The 20888-nt window shown below is 44.0% G+C and overlaps 1 protein-coding gene across 5 annotated transcripts in view; it reads left to right on the top strand.

Annotated features, from left to right (window-relative positions):
• LOC124866082 (dysbindin-A-like) overlaps positions 1 to 20387 on the top strand; it is a 66444-nt gene extending 46057 nt beyond the window's left edge. For all 5 annotated transcript variants that reach the window (XM_047361739.1, XM_047361740.1, XM_047361741.1 and 2 more), the window contains 5 exons: positions 11494 to 11626; positions 13790 to 13812; positions 15288 to 15434; positions 19099 to 19227; positions 19467 to 20387. In XM_047361739.1, coding sequence (XP_047217695.1) covers positions 11494 to 11626; positions 13790 to 13812; positions 15288 to 15434; positions 19099 to 19227; positions 19467 to 19711 — 677 coding nt within the window. In that variant the 3' untranslated portion in view covers positions 19712 to 20387. The remainder of the gene's footprint in view (positions 1 to 11493; positions 11627 to 13789; positions 13813 to 15287; positions 15435 to 19098; positions 19228 to 19466) is intronic.
• Positions 20388 to 20888: the final 501 nt, after the last annotated feature.

Genomic DNA, 20888 nt, shown 5'->3' with positions numbered 1-20888 from the left:
CTGCTGTCCGGCGTAGGAACCGACTCACATGGTCAAATGCGCATGGGCGAATGCACATGTCCGATGGCCCTTGGCACGCTGGAGAAGAGTGATGTTCACGGATGAATTCAGGTTCCAGTTGAATCAGAATCAGAAAAGCTTTATTGCCAAGTACGTTTTTGGACATACAAGGAATTTGTTTTGGCGTAGTCGGTGCAATACAGTACAAATTAAACAGTATAAACATATCTACAATATAATATAAATATATGTGCACAGTTTTAAGTGAGTGAGAGTAAATATAGAGCACTATAAGATGCAAGAGCAATACAACAGTGCAGGTGATCATTGTGCAAGTAAAGCAGTGCAAGTAAAGCAGGAGTCCAAGCTGAGCGTTAATGTAACGCATAGAGTTACAAGTTACAAGTGTCCTGTCAGCAAAAAAAGGGGGGGTGTGGGGGAAAGGGACAGTGTCAGGGTGGTTTCCGGGCTTTGTTAACCAGGCTGGTGGCAGATGGGAAAAAACTGTTCTTGTGGCGTGAGGTTTTGGTCCGGATGGACCGCAGCCTCCTGCCAGAGGGGAGAGTCTCAAAGAGTCTGTGACCAGGGGTGGGAGGGATCAGCCAGAATCTTCCCTGCCCGCTTCAGGGTCCTGGAGGTGTACAGTTCCTGGAGCGACAGTAGACTGCAGCCAATCACCTTCTCAGCAGACCGAATGACACGCTGCAGCCTGCCCTTATCCTTGGCTGTAGCAGCGGCGTACCAAATGGTGATGGAGGAGGTGAGGATGGACTCAATGATGGCTGTGTAGAAGTGCACCATCATAGTCTTTGGCAGGTTGAATTTCTTCAGCTGCCGCAGGAAGAACATCCTCTGCTGGGCTTTCTTGATGAGGGAGCTGATGTTTGGCTCCCACTTGAGATCCTGGGAGATGATGGTTCCCAGGAAGCGGAAAGATTCCACAGTGTCAATTGTGGAGTCACAGAGGGTGATGGGGGCAGGTGGGGATGGGTTCTGCCTGAAGTCCACAACCATCTCCACTGTCTTTAGAGCGTTGAGCTCAAGGTTGTTCTGGCTGCACCAGTCCAACAGATGGTCCACCTCCCATCTGTACGCAGACTCATCACCATCAGAGATGAGTCCGATCAGGGTGGTGTCGTCCGCAAACTTCAGAAGCTTGACAGACTGGTGACTGGAGGTGCAGCTGTTGGTGTACAGGGAGAAGAGCAGAGGAGAGAGAACACAGCCTTGGGGGGAACCGGTGCTGATGGTCAGGGAGTCAGAGACGTGCTTCCCCAGCCTCACGCGCTGCTTCCTGTCAGACAGGAAGTCAGTGATCCACCTGCAGGTGGATTCGGGCACACTCAGCTGGGAGAGCTTCTCCTGTAGCAGAACTGGGACGATGGTGTTGAAGGCAGAGCTGAAATCCACAAACAGGATCCTGGCGTAGGTTCCTGTGGAGTCCAGGTGCCGGAGGATGAAGTGAAGGGCTAGGTTGACTGCATCATCTACAGACCTGTTGGCTCTGTAGGCAAACTGCAGGGGGTCCAGGAGGGGGTCGGTGATGTCTTTTAGGTGTGAGAGCACAAGGCGCTCAAAGGACTTCATCACCACAGAGGTCAGGGCGACGGGTCTGAAGTCATTAAGCCCTGTGGTCCTTGGCTTCTTGGGAACAGGGACGATGGTGGAGGACTTGAAGCAGGCTGGCACATGACATGTCTCCAGTGAGGTGTTAAAAATGTCTGTGAAGACTGGAGACAGCTGATCAGCGCAGTGCTTCAGGCTGGCTGGTGAGACAGAATCCGGACCAGCAGCTTTCCGGGGGTTCTGTCTCCTGAAGAGTTTGTTGACGTCCCTCTCCTGGATGGAAAGAGCCGTCCTCGGCGTGGGTAGGGGGCTGGTGGGGGGGAACTTCAGGGTGGGGGTTGGAGGTGCCAAGGCCCCTCTTGAGGTTGGAGAGATGGGGGTGGTGGATTGTGGCTGCAGCTGTTGGGGGGCGTCGTGGGAGATGGTTGCAGGACTGTCCCTTTGTCTTTCAAAGCGGCAGTAGAACTCGTTCAGGTCGTTGGCGAGACGTCGGTCGTTGATGGAGTGGGGGGCTTTCGGCTTGTAGTTGGTGATTTGCTTGAGCCCTTTCCAGACAGACGCAGAGTCGTTAGCTGAGAACTGGTTTTGGAGCTTCTCAGAGTACAGTCGTTTGGCCTCTTTCACTGCCTTGCCAAACTTGTACTTTGCCTCTCTGTATATGTCTTTGTCCCCACTCCTGAAGGCCTTTTCCTTATCCAGTCTTAACCTTCTGAGTTTAGCTGTGAACCAGGGTTTGTCGTTGTTGTAACTCACCCTGGTGTATGATGGTACACAGCTGTCCTCACAGAAGCTGATGTAGGAAGTCACAGCCTCTGTGTACTCGTCCAGACTGTTGGTAGTAGTCCTGAACACATCCCAGTCTGTACAGCCTAAACACGCCTGGAGATTCTCCACAGCCTCACTGCTCCACTTCCTTGTCGTCCTCACAACAGGTTTGCAGAGCTTTAGTTTCTGCCTGTATGCAGGAATCAGGTGGACCATGATGTGGTCGGATTGGCCCAGTGCAGCACGTGGGACGGCGTGATAAGCGTCTCTGATGGTGGTGTAACAGTGATCCAGAATGTTGTCCTCTCTGGTCGGACATTTTATAAACTGTCTATATTTGGGGAGTTCGTGGGTCAGATTACCTTTGTTAAAGTCGCCAACGACGATTACTAAGGAGTCCGGGTTGGTCCGCTCCACACTCAGTATCTGGTCGGCGAGCATGCGCTGTGCGACCTGCACGTTAGCTTGTGGCGGGATGTAAACACCGACCAGGATGAACGAAGCGAACTCACGGGGGGAATAGAAAGGCTTACAGTTTATGATTAAGGCTTCCAGGTCTGGAGAACAGTGCTGCTGAATCACTGTCACGTCGTTGCACCAACCACTGTTGAGGTAAAAACAGATTCCTCCACCTTTCGCTTTGCCGGAGAGTTCCGTGTCTCTGTCCGCTCTGTAGAGCTGGAATCCTGCCAGCTGCAGCGCAGAGTCCGGTATTAATCCACACAGCCACGTCTCCGTGAAGCACAAAACTGCCGATGAATAAAAGTCCCTGTTTTTCCCCAGCAACAGTTGTAGTTCCTCCATTTTGTTGGGAAGTGAGCGCACGTTAGAGAGAAATATTCCAGGTAACGGTGTTCGTAGTCCACGCTGGCGAAGACGTACCAGCACCCCAGCCCGTTTCCCTCTCTTCCGGCGTTTCACCGCGTGAGCAAAGGTGAGCACACCTTTGACCAGAATGTCCAAAAATTCCAGAGCAGTAGGCAGAAAAGTGGGAAATAACTCCTCTGGTGTAGTAGCCCTGATGTTCATGAGTTCTTCTCTGGTGAGAGAGCTCCGGGTACCATCACAGAAGACCGTTTTAAAGCAAAAAACAAAACAAAACAATGCGCACCAACACGCCGAGGCGACCATCTGCGGCGCCATCTTGTGTACTACACGATACACGATACTCGTGTATCGTGCAGATGGAAGACAACGGGTCTGGCGACGCGTGGGTTGAATAGTTTGCAGATGCAAATGTTATGCCCAGGATGGAGGTGGTGGCATTATGGTGTGGTCAGGCATCACATATGGCCAAAAGACTCCATTGCACTTCATTGAAGGGAACCTTAATGCACAAAGCTATCAGGACAAGATTCTCACCCCATTTGTTGTGCGGTGTTGTGCGCCAGTATGACATCACCTTTCAACATGAAAATGCCCGACCTCATGTTGCCCGCATCTGCATGGAATTCCTTCAAACAGAGGACATTGAAGTTCTGGACTGGCCTGCATATTTGCCAGACATGTTCCCAATAGACCATCTTTGGGATGTTCTGAATAGGCGTCTCCGGGACCGTGTTCCAGTTCCAGGCAATGTGGGTCAGCTCCGTGTGGCACTCCAGGAGTAATATAATAATATTCCGCAGGCCACCATAGACAATCTGATCAACTCCATGCGAACAAGATGTGTTGTTCTGAGAGACGCAGCTGGTAGACACACAAGATACTGAAATATCAAATTCCTCAACCTGACCCCTATCATGTTCAAAGGACTGTCAATCCGGTACAAATGGCCATACCACGATGTTATCAATGCCGATATGAAGATCAGAAATTAATGAAAATATATTTTGAGTTTCTCTATATACAGGTCCTTCTCAAAATATTAGCATATTGTGATAAAGTTCATTATTTTCCATAATGTCATGATGAAAATTTAACATTCATATATTTTAGATTCATTGCACACTAACTGAAATATTCCAGGTCTTTTATTGTCTTAATACGGATGATTTTGGCATACAGCTCATGAAAACCCAAAATTCCTATCTCACAAAATTAGCATATTTCATCCGACCAATAAAAGAAAAGTGTTTTTAATACAAAAAACGTCAACCTTCAAATAATCATGTACAGTTATGCACTCAATACTTGGTCGGGAATCCTTCGGCAGAAATGACTGCTTCAATGTGGCGTGTCATGGAGGCAATCAGCCTGTGGCACTGCTGAGGTCTTATGGAGGCCCAGGATGCTTCGATAGCGGCCTTTAGCTCATCCAGAGTGTTGGGTCTTGAGTCTCTCAACGTTCTCTTCACAATATCTCACAGATTCTCTATGGGGTTCAGGTCAGGAGAGTTGGCAGGCCAATTGAGCACAGTGATACCATGGTCAGTAAACCATTTACCAGTGGTTTTGGCACTGTGAGCAGGTGCCAGGTCGTGCTGAAAAATGAAATCTTCATCTCCATAAAGCTTTTCAGCAGATGGAAGCATGAAGTGCTCCAAAATCTCCTGATAGCTAGCTGCATTGACCCTGCCCTTGATAAAACACAGTGGACCAACACCAGCAGCTGACACGGCACCCCAGACCATCACTGACTGTGGGTACTTGACACTGGACTTTTGGCATTTTGGCATTTCCTACTCCCCAGTCTTCCTCCAGACTCTGGCGCCTTGATTTCCGGATGACATGCAGAATTTGCTTTCATCCAAAAAAAGTACTTTGGACCACTGAGCAACAGTCCAGTGCTGCTTCTCTGTAGCCCAGGTCAGGTGCTTCTGCCGCTGTTTCTGGTTCAAAAGTGGCTTGACCTGGGGAATGCGGCACCTGTAGCCCATTTCCTGCACACGCCTGTGCACGGTGGCTCTGGATGTTTCTACTCCAGACTCAGTCCACTGCTTCCGCAGGTCCCCCAAGGTGTGGAATCGGCCCTTCTCCACAATCTTCCTCAGGGTCCGGTCACCTCTTCTCGTTGTGCAGCGTTTTCTGCCACACTTTTTCCTTCCCACAGACTTCCCACTGAGGTGCCTTGATACAGCACTCTGGGAACAGCCTATTCGTTCTGAAATTTCTTTCTGTGTTGTTGGGGGTTATGATTATTGATTGATTAATCTTGATCAATAATTATAATTACAAATCATAATTTGACAAAATCAATTTCTTAACCAAAATCCTCATTTATGAATCGAGACCAGAGATGTTTCTGGTGTTGTAATTGCGGCTCAACGCCTTTGACGATTACAACCGTTAAATACTCCGTAATAATTAATAACTATTGCCGGAGATGTCACTGTTTAATCGACCGTTTCCGCCGAAACTTGTGGAACCTTAACCTTATTTTGACTGACGAATCACTTTTTGCACACAATGAACACAAAACACTCTCTCTTTATCTATGTGAATATTTATTAATCTTCACCTACTCAACATGCAAAATTCTACAAGCGTTGTGCGCGTCCGCAGTTACACTCCAAGAGAGCGGTCAGTCCCGTCCTTTGGTCTTCTTGACGAAAAGGAAAAAATAGGATCTGACCATCAGCAGTCGACTAGGGGTGAAACACGATGGCAGTTCGTTTCCTCGAACTCCGTGTTTTTAGTTACGTGTTAAACTCACGTCTTCGATCGGCAAAGTGAAATTTCTGGCCTTCCTAGTCCATAAACTTCAGTTATGAATTGTTCGTTGGCCAACGAGAGAGAATAAATGAAGACTCCACATGGGATCTCTTCTTCTCCAGAGGATGCTCCAGTTGCATGGTAACCGTGTCAAGATTTCCAGCTGAAAGCGAGTTTTCGAAAATGTCCGCCTTCCTATATAGCGTCTTGTGACGTCAGACTTGGGACGCCCCGTCATATCAGTCGTGATGCTTGACGGGATATGGAGGAGCAGACTGTCCTGGATACAAAATGGCCGAAAGCATCAGGAGGTCTGGTGCAAGTAGTCCAATATTCAGCAACAAGTGGTCCAACAGTGTCTTACCCTCTTGCTTGAGGGTGTCAATAGTGGCCTTCTGGACAGCAGTCAGGTCGGCAGTCTTACCCATGATTGGGGTTTTGAGTGATGAACCAGGCTGGGAGTCTTAAAGGCCTCAGGAATCTTTTGCAGGTGTTTAGAGTTAACTCGTTGATTCAGATGATTAGGTTCATAGCTCGTTTAGAGACCCTTTTAATGATATGCTAATTTTGTGAGATAGGAATTTTGGGTTTTCATGAGCTGTATGCCAAAATCATCCGTATTAAGACAATAAAAGACCTGAAATATTTCAGTTAGTCTGCAATGAATCTAAAATATATGAATGTTAAATTTTCATCATGACATTATGGAAAATAATGAACTTTATCACAATATGCTAATATTTCGAGAAGGACCTGTATTGCATAACCCAAATGTTAATAAAACTCTTATGTTGACATGGGGCGTTTATACAATGCTCAAAAAGGGGACACTTGAACAACACAATACAACTCCCAGTAAATCAAACTTCTGTGAAATCAAACTGTCCACTTAGGAAGCAACACTGATTAACAATCAATTTCACAGCTGTTGTACAAATGGAATAGACAACAGGGGGAAATCTTTGGCAATTAGCAAGACACACTCAATAAAGGAGTGGTTCTGCAGGTGGGGACCACAGACCACTTCTCAGTACCTATACTTTCTGGCTGATGTTTTGGTCACTTTTGAATGTTGGTGGTGCTTTCACACACACAACCCAGCAGCAGGACCGCTACCCCCGCCTTTGTGCAAGGAGGAACAGGAGGAGCACTGCCAGAGCCCTGCAAAATTACCTCCTCCAGGCCACAAATGTGCATGTGTCTGCACAAACGGTTAGAAACCAACTCCATGAGGATGGTAAGAGGGCCTGACGTCCTCAAATGCAGGACGCTTGGCATTTACCAGAGAACACCAGGATTGGCTAATTCACCACTGGCGCCCTGTGTTCTTCACAGATGAAAGCAGGTTCACACTGAGCACATATGACAGACATGACAGAGTCTGGAGACACCGTGGAGATCGATCTGCTGCCTGCAACATCCTTCAGCATGACTGGTTTGGCAGTGGGTCAGTAATGGTGTGAGGTGGCATTTCTTTGGAGGGCCACACGGCCCTCCATGTGCTCGCCTGAGGTAGCCTGACTGCCATTAGGTACCGAGATGAGATCCTCAGACCCCTTGTGAGACCACATGCTGGTGCGGTTGGCCCTGGGTTCCTCCTAATGCAGGACAATGCTAGACCTCATGTGGCTGGAGTGTGTCAGCAGTTCCAGCAAGATGAAGACATTGAAGTTATGGACCGGCCCGCCCGTTCCCCAGACCTGAATCCGATTGAGCACATCTGGGACATCATGTCTCGCTCCATCCACCAACGTCACGTTGCATCACAGACTGTCCAGGAGTTGGCGGATTCTTTAGTCCAGGTCTGGGAGGAGATCCCTCAGGAGACCATCCTGCGTCTCATCAGGAGCATGCCCAAGTGTTGTAGGAAGGTCATTCAGGCACGTGGAGGTCACACACAATACTGAGCCTCATTTTGACTTGTTTTAAGGACATTACATCAAAGTTGGATCAGCCTGTAGTGTGTTTTTCCACTTTAATTTTGTGTGTGACTCCAAATCCAGGCCTCCTTTGGTTGATAAATATGATTTTCATTGATGATTTTTGTGTGATTTTGTTGTCAACACATTCAACTTTGTACAGAACAAAGTATTCAATGAGAATATTTCATTCATTCAGATCTATGATGTGTTATTTGAGTGTTCCCTTTATTTTTTTGAGCGGTGCATTTTTGTTCAGTATATGTTCCTACCCTCATTTATGGTCATGAGCTTTGGGTCATGACCGAAAGAATGAGATCACAGATACAAGCGGCTGCAGGGTGCCTGGGCTCTCCCTTAAAGAAGCTAAGTGAGAAGCTTGGTCATCCGGGAGGGACTCAGAGCAGAGCAGCTGTTGCTCCACGTCGAGAGGAGCCACTTGAGCTGGCTCGGGCATCTGGTTAGGATGCCTCCTGGACCCCTCCCTGGTGAGGTGTTAAGGCCATGTCTCACTGGGAGGAGGCCCAGAGGAAGATCCAGAACTCTGGAGGGACTATTGCCCCTTTTCCACTGGCCAGCCTGGAACAGCTCTGCACGGCTCTGCACGTTGTGTGTTGCATTTCCATAAACCCGCTTTTGCTCTACTGAAGGGAACACCTCCTGGAGGCGCGGCTTTAAAGCATCATGAGTCGTGCTGCATAACCGTGAATGAAACACCCAACCGCCAATGTAAAGAAGAAAACCTGAAACGCGTTACAAAAACAAGAAGTAACAGGTCTATTGTCTGGGGATTAAATCCGCTGACTGCACTGACAATCAGATTTGATGAGTAGGATTTTGACATCCATTTTATTATTATTATTAAAGATTTCACTTTCCCTTTAAGAGACTTGGAAAGATTTGAATTAGGTCCCATTTTATTTCTAATAGTTGTTGCCTGTATAGTTATTCAGCTGCCGCTGAATATTGCAGTCTCCTCTGATCGCCAGAAAAGCTTGCACCTTGTCGTTGCTCCAAGGGGTGACTTTTCCGGATAACTGTGCAGACTCCCATCATATGTTTCTCTCACTCGCTTGAATGCACGTTTGAAAATGCTGGTTAGTTTTTTATGCTGGTCGACTCTTACGGCTGGCCGCGCCCATGGCCAATCAGTGAACAGCCCTTTGTTCAGGTCACGTACAGTACCGTCTCAGCCTCGCTTAGCCCTGCTAAAGAAGGAGGAACCAAAAAAGTAGGTACCGGTACTGAAATAACAGTAATGGAAATGCTCACAAAGCGAGCCAGTGGAAAAGGGGCATATGTTTCTCAGCTGGCCTGGGAACGCCTTGGGGTTCCCCCGGACGAGCTGACCCAAGTGGCTGGGGAGAGGGAAGTCTGGGTCTCTGCTTAGGCTGCTTCCCCCCGACCCGACCCCAGATAAGCAGAAGACGATGGCATGGATGGATGTGAGAATGTAGCAGAGTGAGTGAAAGTGGTCATTATGTCCTCCAGCAGCCTAAGCCTATAGCAGCATAACTACAGAGATAGCTCAGGATAACCTAAGCCACTCCAACTATAAGCTTTATCAACAAGGAAAGTTTTAAGCCTAGCCTTAAAAGTAGACAGGGTGTCTGCCTCACGGACTAAAACTGGGAGCTGGTTCCACAGGAGAGGAGCCTGATAACTAAAGGATCTGCCTCCCATTCTACTTCTAGAGACTGTAGGAACCACCAGTAAACCTGCAGTCTGAGAACGAAGTGCTCTGTTAGGAACATATGGACCAATCAGATCGCTGATGTAAGATGGAGCTAGATCATTAAGGGCTTTATATGTGAGGAGGAGAATTTTAAATTCTATTCTGGATTTAACAGGGAGCCAATGAAGGGAAGCTAAAAGAGGAGAAATATGATCTCTCTTTTTAATTTTCATCAGAACTCTTGCTGCAGCATTTTGGATTTAGCTGAAGGCTTTTAACTGGTTTTTCAGTATCAATCCTGGACTGCATATTTCTAATTTGGCCATATTCCGGAGGTGAAATAAGGAAATCCTAGAAACCTGTTTAATATGGAATGGACCAGAGGCCAATTTAATGCCAACACATTAATTGATTGACCAAGCAGTTTCTTTTTAAAAGACTCTTATCCAAAGGTGACAACTTCTGTCTTGTCTGAATTTAGAAGCAGAAAGTTTAAAGTTTTTATGTCTTCAAGACATGCTTGTAGTCTATCTAACTGGTTGGGCTCCTCGGCATTTATGGATAAACAAAGCTGAGTATCATCAGCATAACAGTGAAAATGTATCCCATGCTGCCTGATCATTTTACCTATCGGAAGCATATATATAGTAAAGAGAATTGGCCTAGTGCTGTTCCCCTGATCCCTAGAGAATATTCCAGCCTTTCTAAGAGAATATTATGGTTGACTGGATCAAATGCAGCACTGAGATCTAACAGAACCAGAACAGACACAAGTCCATTATCTGAGGCCATAAGAATATCATTAGTGACTTTCAGCAGAGCTGTTTCAGTGCTATGATGAGCTCTGAAACCTGACTGAAACTCTTCAAACAGGTCATTGCTGTGTAAATGTTCACACATTTGATTAGCAACTATTTTCTCAAGAATTTTAGATAAGAATGGAAGATTGGATATAGGTCTGTAATTTTTCAAGTCATCTCGATCAAGCGAAGGTTTCTTAAGTAAAGGTTTAATTACAGCTACCTTAAAAGCCTGTGGTTCTGATCCATTTACTAAGGATAAATTAATCATATCTAAAATGGGGCTGGTAATCAGAGGGAACACTTCCTTAAATAATTTGGTTGGGATTGGGTCTAACATACAAGTTGAAGGTTTAGATGAAGCTAATATTTCTGATAACTCAGGAAGCTCACAGGATCAAAACAGTCCTAAACACAGATCAGGTTCTACAGTTATTTCCAATGTTGTCTCACTTGCTGAGGATGAAGTAATCATCTTCGGGAGTATGTCAAAGATTTTCTTTTTAATAGAATCAATTTTATTTTGGAAGAATCACATAAAGTCATGACTGCCGAGAGCTAAGGGAATGGATGGCTCAACAGAGCTATGACTCTGTGTAAGTTTAGCAACTGTACTAAAGAGAAACCTAGGATTATTCTTGTTCTCTTCTATTAATGATGAGAAATAAGCTGTTCTAGCTTGGTGAAGTGTCTTCATACAACAGTAGGCTATTTTTCCAGATTAAGTAGGAATCCTCTAGGTGTGTAGAGCGCCATTTTCTCTCCAATTTTCTAACATTGGGCTTTAAAGTACGCAGCTCTGAATTAAACCAAGGAGCTAGCCTCCTATTAATGATTACCTCCTTTTTCAGGGGGGGCTACACTGTGTAATGTACCATGCAGTGAGAAAGTAACACTATGAACAAGAGAATCAATTTGTGAAGGGGCAGAAACAAAATTATTGCCCTCCACTGTGTTTTTCAGTGATAACGGGGAAATTAATAATACAACAGATTCTTTATGTGACTGTACATGAGTTAAACCTGTGTCATGAAAATTACCTTGAGGTGATGTTATCAATTGCCACTGCCTAATTAAAATTAATTATAATTTCCTTGTAAAGCTGATACTAGAAATATGCCCATGTTCTGTAAATGTGTTGTAGTGTGTATTATTTATTTTTAATGTGTTTCAGCTAACTTGGAAGGTGAATTTGAGGAGATGGAGAGCAGACTGTTGTATCTGGAAACTCTGTGCTGTCAGTGTGAACAACAAACTGTAAAAAATCAGCATAAAAGCCAACTTGAAGGGTATAAAAAGAAGAGAAGGTAGGACATTTGAATATTCTTTTAAGTGTTGTGAAACACTTGTCATTTGTCTTTTCTTTCATATTGTTTTGATGTCTCATATCAAGGATATCACATACACTATATTGCCAAAAGTGTTTATATTTATCTTTGTTCACACACAGATATAGTTGAGCGCCATGCCATTGTTAATGCCCAGGGTTTACATGATGTTGGACGATGCATTGCAGCTGTAACAGTTGTAATGCTTCTGGGAAGGCTTTCTTCAAGGTTTAAGAGTGTGTATGGGATTTTTTTTTTCTATCTTCTGTGACGTCAGACACTGATGTTGAATGACAATTCCTGGCTCACAATTGCCACTCTAATTCATCCCAAACGTTTTCTGTTTAGGTCTGGACTCTTTATGGACCTTGCTATGCTCAGTCATTTTGGAACAGAAGGAGGGTGTCCAAAACTGCTTCCACAAAGTTGGGAAAATTGGGTTGTCCAAATTGTCTCAGCATGCTGAAGAATTAAGAATTCCTTTCAGTGGAACCAACTCCTGAAAAAAAAAGGCCCGCACCATAATCCCCGATGCAAATACTTTTGACTTGTCACAATCCAGTCAGGCCACTTTCCTGTTCTTCTGGCAACTGCCAAATCCAGAATTGCTCACTGAACTGGCAGACAGAAAGGCATGGTTTGTCACTTTTGGTATCATGACTCCATTGCTATAGAGTCCAGTGGTGGTTTGTTTTACACCACTGTCTCTGAAGCTTTGCATACTGCCTGATGATTCAAGGCTTGGATACAGATGCTTGGCAGTGGATATCCATATTATATAGCTGTCTACTACACTATTGTTGAACTAATCTGAAAGTTACATATTGTTTGCATTAGCTTTCGAATATGCAGAAAGTTGGCAATCTCTGTAAGCTCTGTGCCTCGGTATCTGCTGACCGCCCTCTGCGATTTTACATGGCTTACCATTTCGAGGTTGAGTTGCCTTTGTTCCCTTTTTCTTCCACCTTATTATTCCACAGTTATAATACTTCATTGACTGTGGAATATTTAGTAGTGAGGAAGTTTCATGATTGGACTTCGTGCACAGATAGTATCTTATCATGGTGCTTCTGGGACTGACCTATTGTTTTGCAAATGTTTGTCAGAACTCATAAATCCTGGATTTTATACCTGTTGGAAGTGGTTAAAAAACTTGAATTCAACTATTTTGATGGGTGAGCAAGAGAGGTGGAGAATCTAGACCCAGAAAGTAAAAACCCTGCCTAGTTTTCCTTAATCCTGTTCACTTAACCAGGTGATTAGTCCCTGTCTATGTTGTGGAGATAGAAATTTAAAGGGTTTGGACTAATCTCTGTACAAGCTTTTTACTTTCTGGACCTGGATTCCCCACCCCTGGTGAGAAAATACTTTTGACAATATAGTAGATACTTCTTTATTGCAAGATTTGTTGTCCCTTTTAAATAACTGTCCAACAGTGTCAGCTTAAATGCTTTGTGTTAAAATACATTTTCCTTCTGGGTTATGTTAAACATGCTGACTGGGCTGCAGTTGAAGCAATTGCCATTTAATGGCACAGACCTGCTTGATATTAATTCAAGCAATTGTAGTTTATCTGTATTTAAAACTGCCATAGAATTTTTTTTAAGGTAGTTTATCCTAACTGATAAGAGGCTGCTGATCTACCCAATATATTTTCACTACCAGAAAATCTACCAAACTGTTATCTAAGTTAATTTTATTTTTGAAAGAAGTTAACTAGAGATAAACAACCCTGCAAGTTAAAAATCTAACCTCATTCTTGTATTCACCATGAGGTGTTTGTTGGCATCACATCTTGTTTTGGTGATTGTCTCAGCTTGCAGCATGGTGACATCCTCATCGTGTTGTAAATGTTTGTAGACAGGGGGTGCTGCAGTAGCCCCGGGGTAAAATAAAGGCCACCAGTGCCAACCCCCCCCCCCCCCCAAAAAATAAATGTTTGGAGACAAGTAACAAGCATTTCTGACTAGTTAGTATTTTTGGTTACCAAATAAAATTAGAAAGGGACATATTCATAAGTAATTTTTGAATAGTTTGGTTGTGTTCACAGCATTCCTTACTTTCTGCATCAGAAGCAAATGAAAGAAACACACTGTCTAAAAATTCTTGAGTTTTAATAGAAACCTGTCTGTTTTGGTGCAGGAGGGAAGTGGAGATGCTAGAAGGTAAGCAGCAGTGTGCATCTCAGGCACAACATGTCTTATCTCTTTATGTGTAAAATCAAACCTGAAATGAAAATGAGTTGGGATTGTCTTTTTAACCTTTATTATTATTATTATTATTATTATTATTATTTTAGTACCTTTCTGACAAATGTTCACAAATGTAGAGAATTATTTATTTTCAGCTCCCCCTGGATGGCAGAGCTCCTAGCCCCATCTCTAAGGGAGGCCCCCGCCACCCTATGGAGGATGCTCATTTTAGCTGCTTGTATCCGGGATCTCGTTCTTTCGGTACATTCGGAATCTTGTTCTTTCTTACGTTCAGTTGGAACGTAGACCGACCGGTAAATCGAGAGCTTCGCTTTTCGGCTCAGCTCTCTCTTCATCACAACGGACCAGCACAGCGTCACCATCACTGTGGTAGCCACACCGATCCATCTATCGATCTCCCGCTCTATTCTCCTCTCACCTGTGAACACCTCTGCTACAGCCCTGCTTGGCCTCACGGTACCCGTCAGCCGCCTCAGGAGTCCCACAAGCCAACCACAGCCGATAGGACTCCTTCTTCAGTTTGACAGCATCCTTTACTACCGGCTTGCCGCCTCTCCCCACAGGCCACTCCAGAGTAGAAGAGAGTCCAGCCTCTCTCGAGGAGCTGGATTCCAGAGCCCACGCTGTGCGTGGAGGCGAGTCAGACTATTTCTAGTCGATATCTCTCGACCTCCCGCACAAGCTCAGGCTCCTTCCCCCCCAGTGAGGTGACATCCACGTCCCTAGAGCCAGCCTAAGCATCCGGAGATTGGGCCGTCGAGGTCTCCACCTTCATCCGCTGCCCAATCCTCTTTGCACCGGTCCCTCATGGTTCCCCCTGCAGGTGGTGGGCCCACTGGGGGATGGCCTTGCGTCTCTTGTTCGGGCTTGGCCCGACTGGGTCCTGTGAGAAGCAACCTGGCCACCAGGTGCTCTCCGATGAGTCCCGGGCCTGGCTCCAGGGTGGGACCCCAGCTCGGCTGTACCAGTCGATGACGACACATGCCTCAATATATATATATTTTTTTATTTGTTTTGGTCCTCATGAAGGTGTCTTGCGGACTAGATGACTCTGGGAAACCTTTATTAAACTCTACAAAACTCTTTACTCTTCCACTGTCGAGAGGTGTTGTTGATCTGCCTTGGTTTGGGAGTATCAATTGTATCAGTGCAAATGTGAAACAAATCCGTGTTCCAGGGTTTTTCGATTTTGTTTTATGTAGTAATTAACATTTGCTGCCTAGAGTATGATCACAGTGCCTCAGACCTAAAATATTTAAATTGCTGATGAATGAATATAATGTCTTGGACTCATACCGTCTGCTGTTAATAAAGTCAAAGATCCGTTTCTTTTTTCAATATCAATTTTCTTTTCTGTGCTAAAAACTGATCCAGGCAGGTATGATTGTGCCAAAATCAGTGACTGTATATATGTTTTCTTTTTGTAGCTGAATTGAACTCTGAACATGCTCAGAAAATGGCAGAGATGGAGCTTGCTATGCAGGAGAAACTGAGAGAACGACAGAGGGTCTATGAAGAAGCCTTCAACCAAGACGTAGAAAAGTATCTGTCCACTGGATGCCTACAGGGCAGAGGTGATTAGAGGTTCTTGAAACAGCATTTTAATCTGAAACATTGAGCTAAATTTATGTTGCTCACAATTGCTCACTTCGTTTAATTCATCCAGATATTTTCATGTGTTTTGTGCTACAATGGGTGAGTTCACTAAGTGCAGTGAAGCTATATTTGTTGCTTAATTTTGTTCATTTAATGTTTAATTGATCGGTTTATAATACCTTAGTTAATCCAGTAACTGATCTAATTGATCTAATGTTAAGAACTGCTAATATATACACGTATATAAATATGTGTGTGTGTGTTTATTAATATAGCGAGATCTAGTCCATCTTTAGTGAATTATTTAGAAAATCTGGATGTTGTAGAAATGCGATGTCCAGGGCCCACAGTTACGAAGGGCCTATGCCGCCCACCACCAGACTGATGGCGAAAAAACCCCCCCAAAAAAGTAAAGTCTGTCTCTTACTGCTGTATTTGTAAGGATATACAGTAAATGTAAATATGGAAAGGGGAAATATCAGTCCAGATCAGAGTGTTTCTGAAATAGGCTTAAGCGGTAAATTGTGGGGCTAGATTATCAGCAGTTTGCCGTTTTTATGATAAATCTATGGCAATGTCCATGGTGCTGAAATGGCGCACATTTAGCTGCACAACTCATCACTGGCTCCTTTCTGGGTATAGATAATGGCTCTCTACATAATTGAACTATTATTATTCATTTCCAACCCAAGGTGGTGGATCGTACATGTTGGGTAATATATTCATGATATTCATTTATCATAAAAATTCTCTGTGAATTATTGATAGTTGCGAGCTCAGTCGCTCTTTATTTCTTCTGCTGTGAGTCTCCCACATTAATCCTACAGATGTAGGTCTAGAAAAAGTTAAACATACACTTAAATGATCCAGAAATCATCTCTGTCTGTTCTGGGCCACTGTTATATATTTCTTCAGTCAGTTAAAATGTATTCCTGAGACCCTTTAAGACCCTTTTATTTATTTCTATTTTTTCTTTATATACCAATTTATTTTACTCTGATTCATTTCTTTATATTTATGTTGCTGATGCCACCGTAAGGTACAGTATCTCACAAATTTAGGTACAGCCCTCATATTTTTGTTAATATTTTATATCTTTTCATGGGACAACACTGATACAACGTTAACTAGTCAATGTACAGCTTGTATAACAGTGTCAATTTGCTGTCTCCTCAAAAAACTCACCACACAGCCATTAATGTCTTAACTGCTGGCAGCAAAGGTGAGTGCAGCCCTAAGTAAAATGTACAAATTGTGTCCAGTTAGCCATTTTCCCTCCCCAGTGTCATGTGATTGGTATCTTTGTTATCGCTCACACACTCTTGGTCACTGGAAGTTAACTTGGCAACTCATGGCGCCGCAGATGGTCGCCTCGGCGTGTTGGTGCGCATTGTTGTTTTTTTTTTTGGTTGTTTTTTTTTTTGCTTCAAAATGGTCTTCTGTGATGGTACCCGGAGCTCTCTTACCAAAGAAGAACTCATGAACATCAGGGCTACTACACCAGAGGAGTTATTTCCCACTTCTCTGCCTACTGCTCTGGAATTTTTGGACATTCTGGTCAAAGGTGCGCTCACCTTTGACCACCTTTGCTCACGCGGTAAAACGCCGGAAGAGAGGGACCAGTCTGTCAAGCTTCTGAAGTTTGCGGATGACACCACCCTGATCGGACTCATCTCTGATGGTGATGAGTCTGCGTACAGATGGGAGGTGGACCATCTGTTGGACTGGTGCAGCCAGAACAACCTTGAGCTCAACGCTCTAAAGACAGTGGAGATGGTTGTGGACTTCAGGCAGAACCCAGCCCCACCTGCCCCCATCACCCTCTGTGACTCCACAATTGACACTGTGGAATCTTTCCGCTTCCTGGGAACCATCATCTCCCAGGATCTCAAGTGGGAGCCAAACATCAACTCCCTCATCAAGAAAGCCCAGCAGAGGATGTTCTTCCTGCGGCAGCTGAAGAAATTCAACCTGCCAAAGACTATGATGGTGCACTTCTACACAGCCATCATTGAGTCCATCCTCACCTCCTCCATCACCATCTGGTACGCCGCTGCTACAGCCAAGGATAAGGGCAGGCTGCAGCGTGTCATTCGGTCTGCTGAGAAGGTGATTGGCTGCAGTCTACTGTCGCTCCAGGAACTGTACACCTCCCATCTGCCACCAGCCTTGTTAACAAAGCCCGGAAACCACCCTGACACACACTTAAACAACAACAGAGGGTTTGGGGATTTGTTTGGGGGCGAGGGGGGTCTTTTAGATTAGAAGTTGGAGCAGTCTATCACAAACATCACAATGGATATCTACCACTTGAAGGAGAACATTTTTAATAAGCTCATCCAAAACAGTTAAAATGCAGTAATTTCTATTGGTTTACTTTTCTATTCATATCATGTAGGTTACTGTTGTACAGTATGCCATTGCTTAATTTCTTTAAGGATTGTTAATGAGACTGTTTAAGACCTAAAACACCTAAAGCCACTTAATAAAAATATGTTTTAAATGCATATCTTTATTTTTTTCTCTGCATAGACAAATATTTGTATGTTCTAAATGGCAATTTAAAAACAATAGACATGTTACTCTAATTAAAAACTGCATTTATATAATGCTATGCATGTGTAAAAAAGTTTGAAGGTGATGCATCATATTGTATAATCCCTAGAAAGGTTTTTGGCTGCATTCTAAGTGCCCGCATCAGCGGGAATCCACTCCCTAAACAACATTGTCCCTCAGCCAGACTGGAAGTTCAGCTGTACACCTCCAGGACCGTGAAGCGAGCAAGGAAGATTCTGGCTGATCCCTCCCACCCCGGTCACAGACTCTTTGAGACTCTCCCCTCTGGCAGGAGGCCGCGGTCCATCCGGACCAAAACCTCACGCCACAAGAACAGTTTTTTCCCATCTGCCACCAGCCTGGTTAACAAAGCCCAGAAACCACCCTGACACTCTCCCTTTCCCCCACACCCCCCCTTTTTTTGCTGACAGGACACCCGTAACCTGTAACTCTATGCGTTATGTTAACGCTCAGCTTGGACTCCTGCTTTACTTGCACTGCCATACATCAGACATATACTGCATCAAATTGGTCTGCATGGCTGTTGTCTTAGAATGAAGCATGTGTGGCAGCAACAAGGTGAGGATTACAAAGACAAGCATGTCTTGTCTACAGTGAAGCATGGTGCTGGGGGTGTCATGGTTTTCAGCTGCATGAGTAATCTTTTGTGAGATACTGTATGTATTGTTTTGTTTTACTGTGGCTGTTAACAGTTTCATTTTAGCAGGATAAATTTTTATAACATGACATGCATAGACTGTACTTGATCACATATAGATACATAACTGTAAAAAAAGTGGACCGGAGGTTTTTTGTACCAGACATGAATTATAAATGTGTGTATATGGTAAATGGGGTGAACTTATACAGCGCCTTTACAATCATATCAACCACTCAAAGCACTTTACACTAGAGCCACATTCACCCAAACGCAATCACATACTTACACCAATACAGAAGTTAGGTGCCTTGCCCAGGGGCACATCAACATGTGGCAGGGGGAAGCTAGAATCGAACCTGCAACTTTCTGATTGCAAGAGGACTACTCTTCCCACTGAGTCACAATATGTCAATATGTGTTTGCAGGGTCTGCAGGGGTTGATGTGGCTATTCTGGATCAGATGACACTTATTAACTTATCAGACCAAGAAGCCTTGGATGACTTTCTTAATTCCACTGGTGAAGATACAAGTTCTGGGTCATCACTGACCTCAGGTAACTCCAACTAATTTAAATTTGATTCTGTGTGAACAGCTCCAGTGCATACTAATATTACTGAAGAACTATAATTAATACACCACTATTCAAAGGAATTACTGTCACTTGATTCAGTCCTTCTATAAAATCAGATGTGACTGACAAATGTTAGTTTTCCCTGTGATGATGCTCCCCTGGTCTTGGCTCAATTAGTGATTCAAGTTAACTTCTTTTATTTTAACCTTTTTTTTTAACAGGTCCAGACCTTAAATCCTCATCTTTGGAGTCCTTGAATCAAGTTCCTCCAACAAACAACAGTCAGTCATCACAAGTTGCAGTGTGGCAGGAGGAGGCAGGGGCCAGTGAAGATGGTGAGGAACCACGAGTACAATCAGATGAGGAGGATGTACAAGCAGATATGTCGCTGATTGCTGTGCTGAAAATTGGCAGAACCTTGTGCTCTGATGAGAGTGACTCTGCTGGGGACAATCCCTCTGAGTGACACAGCAGTTACACTGATGGGACAATCAACTCAATAAACACTTCTGTTTCTACAGGTTAGAAGGTGTTTTTGTTGTTGTTCCTTTGTTGTTGAAAATGTTATGTCACTGTAAGCTTGGAAAGTAGAACAATCACTTGAGTGGTGAAAGCTAATAATCTAGCCAGATTTACACTGAATGTTTTATTACATTTTAGCAATTTAAAACAACTAAAAATGTTTATATATGTTGGATATAATGCTATGTCAGCACTGTTACATATACAATTTCACAAGAGAATGTTGTCGAGGTGTATCAGTCAGTTGTATCAATCTGCCAAATCAAATGCAATTCATCAGCCCTCTCTAGCCTGGCTAAAACAGTAAACCTTTGGATTTTGCCTGTCAGTTTTGCAGCAGCATCAAAGAATCAGGTGGATTGAAGCAGAAAGGTTCTGACTAGCTTGTTAGCATCTATCACACCAAACATTTATTTACTTTTTCAACAGGTTCACAATGGTATGACATGTTTCTAGTATGGGAAAGGAACCTACTATCAGTTATAACTTCACAGAACCTCAGTTAAAAAAATTTCAAACTAATCCTTTATTTTGTTAGCAGCACTGTAATTGGAACTTGTTGCTTTACAGCCATTTGAAACATGAATGTTATGGCTTAATAAAAATATGTTTTAAATGCATATCTTTATTTTTTTCTCTGCATAGACAAATATTTGTATGTTCTAAATGGCAATTTAAAAACAATAGACATGTTACTCTAATTAAAAACTGCATTTATATAATGCTATGCATGTGTAAAAAAGTTTGAAGGTGATGCATCATATTGTATAATCCCTAGAAAGGTTTTTGGCTGCATTCTAAGTGCCCGCATCAGCGGGAATCCACTCCCTAAACAACATTGTCCCTCAGCCAGGCTGGAAGTTCAGTTGGAAATTAGTACCTGATGTGCACCCACAAGCCAGTCATAATGAGAAATAGACTGCAGAGGGAATGTAACACGAACATTTAAGTAGGCAGGCGAGGATATAAAACACCAAAGATGTTCCACTGTTAGGCTTTTCAGTCAGCTTCTGTTTACTGACTTATTTCATGCAGGGAGTTTACCCATTGCTCTGTGGGTCCTGTCACACTCTTCGAAGTTGTTGCATGCCCCAGTCTCTGAAACTGCCACATCTCTTTCA

This window comes from Girardinichthys multiradiatus, chromosome 3, assembly GCF_021462225.1.
Source record: "Girardinichthys multiradiatus isolate DD_20200921_A chromosome 3, DD_fGirMul_XY1, whole genome shotgun sequence".
Lineage (NCBI taxonomy): Eukaryota > Metazoa > Chordata > Actinopteri > Cyprinodontiformes > Goodeidae > Girardinichthys > Girardinichthys multiradiatus.
This window is presented reverse-complemented; position numbering and strand designations above follow the sequence as displayed.